This window comes from Malaclemys terrapin, chromosome 10 (assembly GCF_027887155.1).
Source record: "Malaclemys terrapin pileata isolate rMalTer1 chromosome 10, rMalTer1.hap1, whole genome shotgun sequence".
NCBI classification, from domain to species: domain Eukaryota; kingdom Metazoa; phylum Chordata; order Testudines; family Emydidae; genus Malaclemys; species Malaclemys terrapin.
In genome coordinates this window covers 25,865,638-25,880,321 of record NC_071514.1, presented here as the reverse complement: position 1 = coordinate 25,880,321, position 14,684 = coordinate 25,865,638, and the positions used below count along the sequence as shown (strand labels likewise).

The following is a 14,684-nucleotide window of genomic DNA, read 5'->3' as shown; positions in this document are numbered from 1 at the left end:
ATAACTAAAATGTCCCTCCAGTCAATGTCCTTTAAATTTGCTATATCTAGAAACTTCCAATTGGCATTCATATACTGATTGGAGTGAAATGTCAATCTAATGAATCCATTGTTAGTTGCCCTATGTATACTGCCTAGACTTAATAGAAGTGAGAAAGTGACTTTTTAAAAAAAATTGCACTCTTTGGCATGGTTAAAACTAAAAATTTTATTAAAAAAAAAAAAACTTCAGTCATTCCTTTGCTAGTCTAGACTGCTTTTCCCAGATCTCTTCACAGCTCTGCCCTGCTCTATGTGGAAGGGGGTAGTTGGAGTCTATCATATATACATTCTCATACCACCCACTCTCACTCCCTTAACACCCTGCAGAACGTTCTCCTGTGGGTTGGGATTTGCAGAGTAGTGGGCATACTTGGTGGAATAATGGACATTGTTCTCCCGCTTGCCTTGTTGAGACTCTTCAGAAAAGAGAATCTGCAGTTACAGAAACCCCACTCTTCCAGTGGGTGGAGGGAAAGGCCTAGGACCTGGCACAGACCCTGTTTGTAATTAGTACTTGTTTCCTACAGAACCGTAGTAGATCTTCTGGGTCTGGGGACAGAAATGTGCTTCTCTTAAGGTTCTCCAGCGTTTTCTTTGTATGTTTTCATTAAATATTGTTGAAACAGAATATTAAGAATGTATTTTACATGTGTATAATGGGGCCTCATGTATTCCAGGATTCAGCAGCGTGGAATTTGCTGTGGAATTCACCCAATTGCCCTGCAGAATTGTGCTCTAGAACCTCTGCTTTCATTTAAAAACAAAAATTAAATTTCTAGCCCTTATGATTTTTTTCCATAGATTCCAAAGCCAGAATGGACCACTGTGATCATCTAGTCTGACCTCCTGTATAGTACAGACCATAGAACTTCCCCAAATTAATTCCTAGAGCATATATTTTAGAAAAACATCCAATCTAGATTTTAAAGGTGCCAGTGATGTAGAATCCACCATGACCCTTGGTAAATTGTTCCAGTGGTTACGTTCACTGTTTAAAAATTTACACCTTATTTCCAGTCTGACTGTCTAGCTTCAACTTCCAGGCGAAGATTGCAGAAGATGCATTACACTGAAAATATGAACAAAGTGCAGACCATTTCTTTGAGGTTTGCAGAGAGCCTGAAGCAGCCCTCAGAGATATGACCTGCCCCTTCAGCTTTGTCGGGGCCTCTTGAATTCTGATTCTATAGCTGTGGAATTGGTTATTTTTCCCCAATGGCATGAAATGTTTTAAATTTTGCTGCAGCCAGGTGCTCAACATTTTGTTTCATATACTTGCTCTGCCTGGATCTGACTGCAGCTGTATTTTGCTCTCTAGTTTTTCCCTGTCAGGAGGAGTTAACTGGGTTATAGTGCATGCTTTCTGCTCTTTTGATAATATTAGATAATGGGGTCAGAGACCAGAGCTGGAGTCTAATTTACAGCCTGGATCTTGGGGAACCAAAAGCATAGGCTGGCCAGCTAGGTTGCCTTGAGAACATCATAGGGAGATGAGTTGCTGAAGTTATCTATAAGCTCACCCCTTCCTAGGTAGACATGGGTGGGGAAGGAGGTTCTGTAGCAGGCCAGCTGTACATCATCATGGGATCCAAGGCATGGAGAGTGGAGCCAAGTCACCTGCAGGACATAGTGAAAAATCCATAGTTGAAGATAATCTTTGTTGGAAATAATTTTAGGTCAGTGAGTATGAGCCATCATTGTGTGGTTTTGTTTTGTTTTTTTATATGAGTGAAGGGATCAGAATGAAGGCTATTTAGAACAGATTAACATTGCCATGGAATTTGAAGATGTTTGCTGTAGAATTTGGTCTCATTGTAGCAGAGTCACAGATCCCCATATATCATATGTATTGTATGTTACATATATATATGAGGAGTATACAATACGAAAACAAAAAAGAAAAAACGATTTGACTAAAAAAAAAGCTCAGTACAAATAATAGAAATTTAGGATACTTTTTTGAACATTATACATTAACAATTTTTCATTTTAAATGCAAAATCCATTTATAATTTTGAACAGTGACCATTATGAGTTAAATTGCCAAATTTTGTCATTTTAGGCCCTGACCCTTCATTGACTTCAATGGGGCTTTGCGTGGGCCTAAGAGTCTGCATTATGGCAGATGCTTTTATTGGACTACTTTGGCCATTTCCAAATGCCATCATTGGAGCACTCTTTTACTTTTTTACAATTAGTTATTTTATACATGAAAGAATTAGCTCATTTTTATTATGCCTTCCAGTGCTGAAAAATCACTTATCCTATTAAGTTATGATAGTGGACAATTTGTTCTCCTATAAAGCTATCACACTAAGCACTTACAACCAGAGCCTTACAGTTTTATATGAGACAAATTTGTATGTCAGTCTTCCTTATCTAATACATCTCCAATAGATACTGTCCAGGAAGTCCTGTGTAATACTTTAAATTGCATTAACTTCACTTTTGTCTTCCACTGATGGTCAACAAATCTGTAGTTCAGTCTTGATATTCTTCCTCCAAATGAACAACTGTGGGGACTCAGTTCTGCAGACCCTACTCAAGTGAGATGTGAGTGGGTCTACGTATATGAATAAGGGTCACAGAAATGTGTGCTAAAAATGTGATCTACGTTTTCTTAACTTGGAAGACTGGTTGCAAGTGTCTGTACTAAGCTATCCACTGGATCTCTACTAACTTGCAGATCTGGGGAAATAACAATAACATTCTTTCTGCTGCACTGCAGTATAATCAGTTGGTCATGGATGTAAAATAAAAAAATATCATTAATTATTACAGCAAAATTCAAGACCTAGTTTGCCTGAAGGAAAAACAGAAACATCGACTTTTGAAAGGTAAATATAAGGAACAGCTGCATCTCTTGAAATTCAAGTACATAAAATAACACATGTGCTGTGTTATTTCTCAGGTAATTGGGAGAAAATATTTTAATTAGTATTTGCATACTGTTAATTTTTTTTATGGTAGAAAGTAATTTTTAAATAGCAGATGTTGTGTATTTACTCAACAAGACGTGGAACTTGGGCTGTCGGGCTCCAAAATTTGTGTATTTGTTACAAATTTTAAAGCCTTAATATTTATAAACATACAGTCACATTCAAAAAATAATTCCACCAAAAGACATGTACAAAATACTGAAAAGAAGGATTATTTATTATATTAATGAATCTGAATAGTAAGGGTATTTTCAGGGGAAAAAGTAGAGGGGTAAAATTAGGGAACATGCATTGTAATTAAATAACAAATGTTTTAAAAAACATCAGTATGGCTTCTTAAAAACATATTTTCACACTCGTGAAAAGATACTCTTCAAAATTTGGAGGTTTTTTGTAAAGCAATATATGTGAACTTGTTGGGTAATTAATTGTAACATACAGCAATACACACACATTACTAACTTTAATTCAGACTGGTTACATAAAAATCTGTGAATCAGTAAAACTTGACATGAGTTGTGAAATAATGTATATTTTTATCTGGGCAAAAGGTTGTTGGAAAAGTTCAATTATTTGTACAAAATGTGAATTATTACACCAAAATTATCATCCTGAAGTGGCCTATTGCAGTTATTAATTTACAAAACCATGGTCCTGAAGTAGTCCTTAAAAGTTGTTTGCCACAAATTTCTACCTTAATTATATTATTCTATATTCGTACACATTTGTAGTGTCTTGATTTTTAAAGCCTGTATGTACTGTAAGCTTTAATACAAAAGCCTGACAATTACTTTTCCATACATAAAATGTTCTCCCTTGCTTTTCCCTCCTCTGGTCATACCAAAGACCACTTCTGAAGTATGTCTGATACTCTGAAATTTTACTTTCACTTAAAATGCTTGCTTAATAATGGAAATTGGATGGTTCAGGTTTAGCAATGACTACAAAGCCTCTCCTTTGCTAGATCATTGTTTCAAATCCAGCTCAGAACAGTAATAAATCATTCTAATCTTGATACATTAGACAATTGTGTATCATATTAACTAGCTTCTCCCTGCCTCCCCATCTGTATTTGTTGCAAATTTCTGCTTTGTAATGACACATCTATTCAAGTTTGAAAATAGTTCAGTGGCCTAGAGGAGATGAGTTGGTTGAGTCCGTCTAGTTCCTAGTGCACAGATCTTAACATGATGAAAACCACCACTATGATTATATTTTTTTTAAATATAGAAAACTGGGGCAAAGTACCTCTGGTATCAATCATTTTTTAATCCTCCAAATTTGTTGATCTCTGTTTGATTTAAGCCAAGATATAACATAGCATTGACTAGTTTTGTCTGTTGACAGTATCCTCTTGGCAGTTGTCAGGAGTCCATATTGATCCTTTTTAGTTTCATCAGCAGCCTTGATACCATTGCTCAAGTCACCTTGCTCTCTGACTCATCAATGGTCTAGTTTTTTCCCATGTTTCACAATTCAGCAAAAGTTTTAACATGGCTCCATGGTCAGGCTTTTGAGTGAGAACTCAAGCATGACCATAAAACCCATTCCCTTTTTATATCTCTTCTTTCAAACAAGAGGGTTGTTTACCTTTCCTTGGGACAGACTATAGGAATCTTCCCAGAAAATGAAAAATCCCCAAATGTTCAAAATAAAACAAAGAGAAGATCAAATGAACTCATAAAAGTTTCAAAAAGCAAGTATATGTAGAGTTGTTTCCCTAGTATCCCCTAGCGAGACCCAAATCCTTAAAATTACAAGAGAGATTTAAAAACAACAACAGCAACGCTTCAAATTTCTAGAGTTCTGTAACTCTGTTTCTCTAAGCTGTTAGTCTTGGCTCTTTAACTTATGTCTTAGGTTAGCCCCTGATTTTGGATTCCTCTTACTGTCAAAACTGGCTACTTTAGGGCCACATGTCAACTTGCTCATTACCATAGTGCGTTCTTGGTATTCTCATCTGGACACGAAGGGTTATGCAAGCATACAACTCCAGGAAGTGAATACTTGTTTTCATTGTATGGTAGCCAGCTGGCTAACTGTATTTACTCAAAACCTTCCTTCTCTCTGGAAGATTGCAGTTTTTCCTCTTTTTTCCCCTCACATCGACAGTTAGCTGTTTCTTTACATGCACATTTGTCAAAATAGTTAGCTTACAGGATATTTCATTCCTTCAAGTATCAGACAGAAGGCTATTCTTTTTCAGCCACAGCCTTACTAACAAAATGACAATTTTTCATATTTATTTCTCAATACCAAATAGTATTTTTGACTCAATGTCTTAATTTGTCACAAACCACTAGGTTTTGTTGACACATCTGCAGTCCTTGGTCAAGGTAGATGGTATTGCTTTAGAGACATTGTATGTCTTTTTATCTGAGGGGGTCACCATTTGTTTTGGGTAACTAAATGCCTTTGCTGCAAGAGGTCTTTTTGAGTGAATTTGCAAAATTATTGTTAATCTTACACCCTTCAGTTCAACATGTATAAATAAACTAGTAGTAGGATATATAAATTTGTCAGTGTGCTGATGGCACACAGTTTTATCCATTTCTTCATCAGTGTCAAATGATGCATAGGCTGCTTTCCAGTGCCTGGCCAAAATTGAGCTTGGATGAAAACAAATGCATAGGGGTTCAGTCTGGAAAAGGTGGAGAATTTGATGCTTGAGGGATATGTGAGATTTTGAGAGCTTGGAGTGATTGGTCTTGCCCATTTTATTGAGGGTATATTCACATTTTAAGAGGTTCTCACTTTGGACCTGTTCTTATACTCCTGCGTGCTCTTGGAATCCCAGGTGGATCAGTATGGAGTATCTTTTTTCGTCACTTTGTAGCTACAGCTGGTCCAGAATGAGGGTGCTAGCTTGTTAGGCAGTATTAACTATAGCAAATATATTACACCATTTCTCCAGGAACTGTCATAGGCATTAACTTCAATCTGTAAACCTGTACATGACTTAAGTCTTGATTATCTGAGAGACAATCTTTCTTTTCTTGTTCCAGCAGCGTGGTCAAGGTCAACTGGAGCAATCATGCTAAAAAACCCTAGATTTTAAGCATCAAGACACAGAAGATATGATATTCTGAATGTAGAGTCCTTAACTCTGGAACATGTTGCATCCACTAGCTCATGCAAACCTCTTTTCTCAAATCTTTCCTGGAAGAGTTGGGATAGGGTAGGAATTTATTTGTTTGGGAGAAGGTCCTGTCCTTGAAGGTTCTTAAACAATAAGCAAAAATTGTATGTTACATTTTTTATGTAGAGGTTTAGACTTGTTACGGTGCATTTTATAAAAATGAAATATAAATTTTACCTTTGTTGGCAATCTCAGTGGAGGAAGGGTTTTAATGGGCGGCTTCTGAATGAATCCCTCCAGAGTATTAGTAAAACACATTGGTGTGGCAGTGTTGGGGTGCTTACATTACAACTGGCTCTGCTGTTTCTAGTGTCTGGATAAATATTATTGGTTGCTGAATTCTTATCAATTTTATATCCTGCACAAGAAAGTTCACTTTGCTTTTGTTTTTTTAATAAATATTCCTGGTGTAGCTTCTTAAGTGAAAGTAAAACTTGAAAGCAGAGCAACTTCTCAATTTTGTAATAAGTAATATCTGGGCTAGAATAATACTGCAGCTTTTAATCAGAATCCCCTCCTCACCCACCATCCCCCCCAAAATCCCTCTTATTCTCCCTCACACATCTCTTGGCTGTATATATCAGAGTTCAGGGATTGTTTTCAATTTAAGTTTTAGATTTGAGGGTTTTGTATATACATGTTGAGTTCTAAGTATTGTGACAAAGTTCCTCCTCTATCTTGGTGGGTCCTGCGCTTATTGGCGGATTTTCTTGCCTCAGAGATTCACCATGTGGGTTGGGGAACAGCCCAGAGACCTGATTAGCCTGCCTTAATTGATTCTAGCAGCTTCTTCTTAATTGGCTCCAGGTGTCCTAATTAGCCTGCCTGCCTTAACTGGTTCTAGCAGGTTCCTGATTACTGCAGTGCAGCCCCTGCTCTGGTCACTTAGGGAACAGAAAACTACTCATCCAGTGACCAGTATATTTGCCCTCTACCAGACTCCTGTACCCCACTAGTCTGGGTCTGTCACAGTATGTAATTCAGTTTTTATTTGGGGAATATTGATTTCCCTGGCTATTTTAGAGCAGTGCATCTGATTTTTTTAAAAAGCTACAGTAATACAAGGTGCAGCCAATATCAACTTTGTATATAAACCTTATCTATGTTATGGCTTGGATTTTATTATGGAGTCATAGAGTTTTAAGGGCAGAAGGGACTACTAGGTCATCTGTTCTATCCTCCTGTATACTACAGGCCACCAACACCACCTACCACTCGCACATTAAACCTAACAATGGAAATGAGCCCAAACTAAATTAGACCCATAAGAGACTAAAATATTATGCGCCTGAGGCCAAGAATAGGGGTGACCAAGGTGCACCAATGGTTGAGGCCCCTGCAATGGCAGGGAAATGATTAAATGAGATAAATCCTGATAATCCTGGCAAGTTACCCACACTCTCATTCTGCAGAGGCAGGTGAAAAAAATCCAAGATCATTGCTGATCTGACTTGGGCAGGAAATTCCATCCCAACCCTGTGTATGTTGATCAGTTAGACTCTGAGAACGTGAGCAAGAATCAGCTATCCAAGCACCAGACAAAGATAATGCTTGGTGCCACCTTAAAGCCCAGGCCCACCTCACCCAGTGTTCTATTTCCAATGGCAGCCATTCCTTATGATTCAGAGGAAGGAGATAGGGGAAAAAAACGACCTCCCAGAATACTTTGAGAGGGAATACCTTCAAGGCCCCTGCTGGTGGCTGGCTGAAACATGAAGCATGAATTTTTAGGAACATAACAAGTAAACCAGAAGTGAACCCTGCAACAGTTGAGCCTGGCTCCCCCCGCCTTTCCCCATCACAAGCAACCCTATTACACAATAGCACTCATAAATTTGTCCAGTTCTCTTAAAACTAATTAAGTTGCTTGCCCCCACTTTCCTATTGGAGGCTGTTCCAGAACATCTGATGGTTAGAAACCATCTTCTAATTTCCACCCTGAATTAGTTTGTGACCAGTTTATATCCATTTGTTCTTGTTCCAATATTGTCCCTTTAGCATAAATAGCTAAACAGACTTTTATGGAAAGGTTTTCCTTGACTTGACTTAGATAATTCAGTACCTTTCTTTTAATTTAAAATACAGTTTTACTGTGAAAAGTGATATAAAACATGCCACCTTTTCTGCTCAGTAGGTCTGCTCCTTGTGTGAATTCAGATTCAAAGCAGCTCACTTTAATGACAAAAACAAGTTTTTATTGCTTTGTATTCCTATTAACACCGCAGAGCCAATCAGACTAAGATGGAGTGAACTGGATTCTATTTCTTTTGCATCATCTACAGAATTATTTACTAAATTCCAATCAGTTATACCTGCATCAGTCCAGTTTAGATAATGTGATGATAGGTGTCACTGAGAGTATAATTTGAAAAACCATTGTGTTGCACAGGTATAGCTAAGGGCCTAATTTGGCCTGAAAGATCTTTATTACTGGCAATGATTTGAAGGAAGGAAAGAACTCAGCTGTTAGATGCAAGGCTGAGTTTGCAAGGCTAGCAGTTGTGGGGGCACTTTCTACTTGATATGAAGGTCAGTAAGAGATGACAAGTATGGAACTCTACGGTGACATTTTTAGTCACTTTGCAGAGTAGACCCATATGTTAAAACATTTGTTATGATGGCTGAGAAATAAGTGGATATTTTTTTCCCAGCAGACAAGCAAATAACTCTTCAGAGGAAACAAAAAAAGAATGCAATGGAAATCCAACTAACAATGGCTCGTCAGTTGAAAAGAGTGAAGAAAGTACATCGTCAAATATGGAAAATGACTCCAATCTAGTACTCCAGGACAACTATTCAAGAAACTCGTCATGTGAGACAACAGTATGTTGTGTTTCAGATAATAATGATCAAGTCATAGAGGAGAAACAAAAAAAACATATTTGTAATGAAACTGAATTGAAAATTTGCCAAAGTTCCGAGAATGCTATCTTGAATGACCAGACTAAAGAAGGTAGCTTGGATGAAACTAGGCTTGCAGCTTTGAACACAAAGGACTTAAAACTGACATTGGGTGAAGATGTTAGTTTTGAGCAGTTTTTGAGAAAAAGAGATGAACCTGAATCTGTTAGTTCTGACATTAGCGAGCAAGGCAGTATTCATTTGGAGCCTTTGACTCCATCAGAGGTACTTGAGCATGAAGCTACTGAGATCCTTCAAAAAGGTAATGTTGCACCTTCATCAAAGAAAGCTGAACTAGTTTCTGAACAAACAGATGACATTCCTAAAGGAAGCAGTCCTAGCAGAATGGAAACAACTGTAAACCAGACAGATGAGAATGAAGCAAGCTGAAATTAAACTAACTTCATTCAGTATAAAGTAGTATGCTGTATAAATTATGGTAAGAACACCATGGACCATTCCTGATGGGTATGCTTATTGATGCCGATTCAGAGTATTAAGATAGAAAAATAAAAGGGTAGATGTTGTATATGAAGAAAGCAGTTTAGTAACAAAATATTACAAAGAATAGCACATTGGCATATATCTCCAAGAGATAGGAAGAGGATATGTTTTACTAGTCTGGCACTTGAAAATGGAAAAAAAAATCATTTTCACAATGGTGTTGCCTACAATAAAGTGGTTTGTTACCCAAGAGCAAAAGATTGAGATTATTGTTGTGTGTGAAGATAGTCTCCATGTGGAAATCTTAGAATCACAAGGATTAAGTAAACTGACTGCTGAAATAGAGCATGCTCACAACAATGGTGCATTCGCCTATTGACAGTTTGGATAAATAGAAACCTACTTTGGATTTGATGTCACATTCCTGTCTGTCAAAGCATGTAAACAGAACTAAATGAATCTATGCACCTCTGTACAGGTGTAATCTTGCCAGGTTGTAAGCTTACCTTAAACTTTCAGTGAAAGTGGAAATTACAATATAAATACATATATGTGAGATTTCTCAGTGTGCAAGCTGTGCAGATTTACCTGACGTACTAGTTGTATAAAGTAGGGCAATACTGCTCAAAGTACTGTAGCTGTTAGGCCATTACAGTTATTTTAATGATTTTTTATTAGTGATAGACCCATATGAATGGTCTTCAAGTGAAACCAAAGTACGGTTTAATGCAGAAACTGTTTTAAAAAAATGAACTGGAAACAGACAGGCATGTATTCTGCCATTTTGCAGCTGCTGCTTGCTAACTGTTACAAAAAAGACTCAAGGGCATATAAAGCAGAGATGTATAATTTGATTTCAGGACTTTTTGTAGTCTAACTTATATACAAGAAGATGGCTGCTGAAATGATTTTGGGGTGGTTTTTTTGTTTTTTGTTTTTGTTTTTTTTTTGCTATGTAGTTAGCAGCTAGGTATAGGAATGCATAATATGATTAACAGTAGCTTGCTTTGAAATATTAACAAAACTTCATTAAAATGCTCCATTTGAATCCTTTACAATGTGCATTTGACTCTTTCAGTTTTGTTTTTAATGAATGTTAAATGTTTTGAATAGCTATTAAAACACTGCTGTAAATATTACTTTTTTGAGTAAATATTTGCAACAATATTTGTCTTCGTGAATAATTTTACTTTTCAGGTAATTAATTTGTTTGTAAATAGTCTTTCAGTTTCTTTAAACATTTAGTTGCAGGTTCCAAAAGCTATCGTCCATTCTTGTTTGATTTCATCTTAAAATTAGTGAGTTGAGAAATATTTTAAGTGTTTTGAAATTTAATGAGCAAGTGCCTATACCTACACATTATTCCCGTTTCAATATATTGGAACAGGATATGCTGCTACTTTGAAGTTTGAGGAGGAACTCTGCTGGGCCAACAGTACCCAAACTGGTTCCTGTGAGGAAATTTCATTGCCTCACAATGTAGCATTAGCCAGGACTAGCAAAGGTTTAAATAAGTAAATTGATTTAGCAGCCTGGGCCTTGTTAATCTCTCAGTTAGGCCTGGTCTACACTGGGGACAGTGGGGGGGGAGATCGACCTAAGATACGCAACTTCAGCTACGAGAATAGCATAGCTAAAGTTGATGTATCTTAAGTCAACTTACCTCGCGTCCTCACAGCGTGGGGTTGACGGCAGAGCGATCGGGGATTGATTTATTGCGTCTACACTAGACGCGATAAATCGATCCCCAATAGATAGATTGGCGGGTAGTGTAGATGTACCCTTAGAAACAGTAGTCTTGCTGTGATTGAGAAAGCTCAAGACCAGCCAGCTCACAAGTAAGGATGCTATCTTAGATTATCGAGTTCTCTTGGTGCTATTAAATATAAACAGTATTTCCAATCTCCAGCATTCCAAAATTGTGCACCAGACTCCAAAAAACATGAGCCTTAATCATGATTTTGAAAAATAATAAATGTTGGATTCTTTTTGCTTGCCTTCCTGGTCTTGAGTGTTTGGGATCTACATTTTCAAGTTTTTTTCCTCAACCATAAGTAGTGGAAACGTTGTTTTTAATGGAAGCTGAGATCCTCACTTAATTGGATGATTCCAATATCTGGGGCTTCAAGAAAAACACCAGATATTAAAAGACTTGTGTTAAGGGAGTATTTCTTCACACTACGCACAGTCAAACTGTGGAATTCTTTCCCAGAGGATGTTATGAAGGCCAAGACTATAACGGGGTTCAAAAAAGAACTAGATAAATGCATGGAGGATAGGTCCATCAATGGCTATTAGCCAGGATGGTCAGGGATGGTGTCCCTAACCTTTGTTTGCCAGAAGCTCGGAATGGGCTACAGGGGATGGATCACTTGATGATTACCTGTTCTGTTCATTCCCTCTGGGGCATCTGGAATTGGCTACTCTGAGAAGACAGGATACTGGGCTAGCTGGACCTTTGGTCTGACCCATTATGGCCGTTCTTATGTTCGTATGATAAAGTTTGTGAGAGTTTGGCAATTCTGTGTATATATATTAATAATAAAATATCTGGGAAAGGCAATTCTCTACACTGTGGACTTGTTATATCTTGTTATAACTGCTGCTGTTAAAGACTGTGAAGAAACAGTGGACCTGTGCAAAACAGACCCATGGTGAGTGGTTGCTGGTGATGGTAACTTTTCCACTAACAGCCTAAAATAAACAGAGCATCCCAAAAAAGGGGCAGTGGGGAAGTCAATCAACCAAAAGGCTTACTATGTTTGTTACTGAAGGGGAGCCTGAGCTTATTCACAGTATGGAAAACCATGAGCAGACAATCCAAACAGATAATTTAATAGTTTTTCTTTTCTTTTTTTTTGTCTGCTTCATGCAAATGGTATGACTTTAAGTTGAAACCCTGATAGACATGGCTGTTGGAAAAGTTTATTAAGTTGGTATGTTGTGATACCACTATCTTTAATTAGCTAGCTATCATGCTTGTTTTTTATTATTGTATTTACTTAAGATAAATTTGTCTACAAAAGTTTGATTTAAATTATAGGAATTCGGAAAAATAAATGACTGACGTCCAGAAGCCGCCTTGTATGAGAAGAGAAAACAAAATTGTCATATTGAAAAGACCTGAGTTATTTGGAGAAAATATATATGTACTCAAAGATATTAACATGAAAATATTGTATATATGGCTTACACAGTATTTCCATCCTTGTGGAGAATCCATTTGTGTACAGAAGGTAATACTCATCTAAGGAAAAACAAATATTTAACATTGGAACAGTAACCAAGAGGGGTGGGAGGGATGAGAGAGAAATTTGCATGTCCTTGCAAAACAATCAAAGCACTTTTTGTCAATGGGCAACTGAGAGATACCCTGAGAGCTTCTTGTGAAAGGCAAGTACTGTCCTATAGTACTTCTATCAGGAGAAAAGGGTGACATAGAGTTCAACTTTCTCCAATAGTAGTAGCATGTGTTGGCTTTTCAATAACTTAAAAATACTGACTTGGGGAGATGAAATTCCATAATGTATTTGGGATTTTTCTGTAGGGCAGTTAATTTGTTATATGACTAAGGGCACTTCAAAAAATGGAAAAATGCAATATTTGATTGATGCTTTTTTCTTAGGAAGAAAAATTTAAACTTTACTTTGCTAAATTTATAAAAATCAAAGTTTATAAAAATCAAGTTGTCATAAATAGTTTTCTTCAAGTGACGGTCCCTATGTGTATTCCACACATGGATATGCATGCGCACCTTCTTACTGCCACGTGGCCTGAGTCAGAATCATATTCTCCTCTACTCTGTAGAGTTTGTAAGTAAAAAGATTTGTAAGTAGTAGGGCTGTCAAACTATTTAAAAAATGAATCGTTATTTAAAAAATGAATCACAATTAATTACACCTTTAAACAATAATAGAATACCATTTATTTAAATATTTTGGATGTTTTCTACATTTTCAAATATATTGATTTCAGTTACAACACAGAATATAAAGTGTACAGTGCTCACTTTATATTTATTTTTGATTACAAGTATTTATACTGTAAAAAACGAAATAAATAGTATTTTTCAATTCACCTAATACAAGTACTGTAATGCAATCTCTTTATCATGAAAGTTGAACTTATAAATGTAGAATTATGTACAAAAAATAACTGCATTCAAAAATAAAACAATGTAAAACTTTAGAGCCTACAAGTGCATTCAATCCTATTTCTTGTTCAGCCAATCGCTCTGACAAACAAGTTTGTTTACATTTGCAAGAGATAATGCTGCTTGCTTCTTGTTCGCATGGCACTATTGCAGCCAGTGTCGCAAGATATTTACATGCCAGATGCGCTAAAGATTCATATGTTCCTTCATGCTTCAGCCACCATTCCAGAGGACATGTGTCCATGCTGATGACAGGTTCTGCTCAATAACAATCCAAAGCAGTGCAGACCGACGCATGTTCATTTTCATCATCTGAGTCAGATGCCACCAGCAGAAGGTTGATTTTCTCTTTTGGTGGTTCAGATTCTGTAGTTTCTACATCAGAGTGTTCCTCTTTTAAGACTTCTGAAAGCATGCCCAACATCTCATCCCTCTCAGATTTTGGAAGACACTTCAGATTCTTAAACCTTGGATTGAGTGCTGTAGCTATCTTTAGAAATCTCACATTGGTACTTTCTTTGCATTTTGTCAAATCTGCATCGACAGTGTTCTTAAAAGGAAAAACAGGTGCTGAGTCATCATCCGAGACTACTATAACATGAAATATATGGCAGAAAGCCGGTAAAACAGAGCCAGAGACGTACAATTCTCCCACAAAGAGTTCAATCACAAATTTAATTTAATGCATTTTTTTAATGAGCATCATCAGAATGGAAGCATGTCCTCTGGAATGGTGGCTGAAGCATGAAGGGACATACGAATGTTTAGCGTATCTGGCACGTAAATACCTTGCAATGCCGGCTACAAAAGTCCCATGCGAATGCCTGTTCTCACTTTCTGGTGACATTGTAAATAAGAAGCAGTCAGCAGTATCTCCCATAACTGTGAACAGACTTGTTTGTCTTAGCGATTGGCTGAACAAGAAGTAGGACTGAGTGGACTTATAGGCTCTAAAGTTTTGCATAGTTTGTTTTTGAGTGCAGTTATGTAACCAAAAAAATGCACATTTGTAAGTTGCATTTTCACGATAAAGAGATTGCACTACAGTAGTTGTATGTGGTGAACAG

At 37.0% G+C, this 14,684-nt stretch overlaps 1 protein-coding gene across 9 annotated transcripts in view; it reads left to right on the top strand.

Moving 5' to 3' along the window:
- The window catches only part of ZNF280D (zinc finger protein 280D), an 80,182-nt gene extending 69,551 nt beyond the window's left edge, over positions 1 to 10,631 (top strand). For 4 of the 9 annotated variants that reach the window (XM_054041416.1, XM_054041414.1, XM_054041417.1 and 1 more), the window contains 2 exons: positions 2,823 to 2,878; positions 8,771 to 10,631. In XM_054041416.1, coding sequence (XP_053897391.1) covers positions 2,823 to 2,878; positions 8,771 to 9,410 — 696 coding nt within the window. In that variant the 3' untranslated portion in view covers positions 9,411 to 10,631. Of the gene's footprint in view, positions 1 to 718; positions 2,879 to 8,770 lie in introns of all 9 variants that reach the window. The other 5 variants (XR_008446426.1, XR_008446425.1, XR_008446423.1 and 2 more) reach the window with 5 other exon arrangements.
- The last annotated feature ends 4,053 nt before the right edge of the window (positions 10,632 to 14,684 follow it).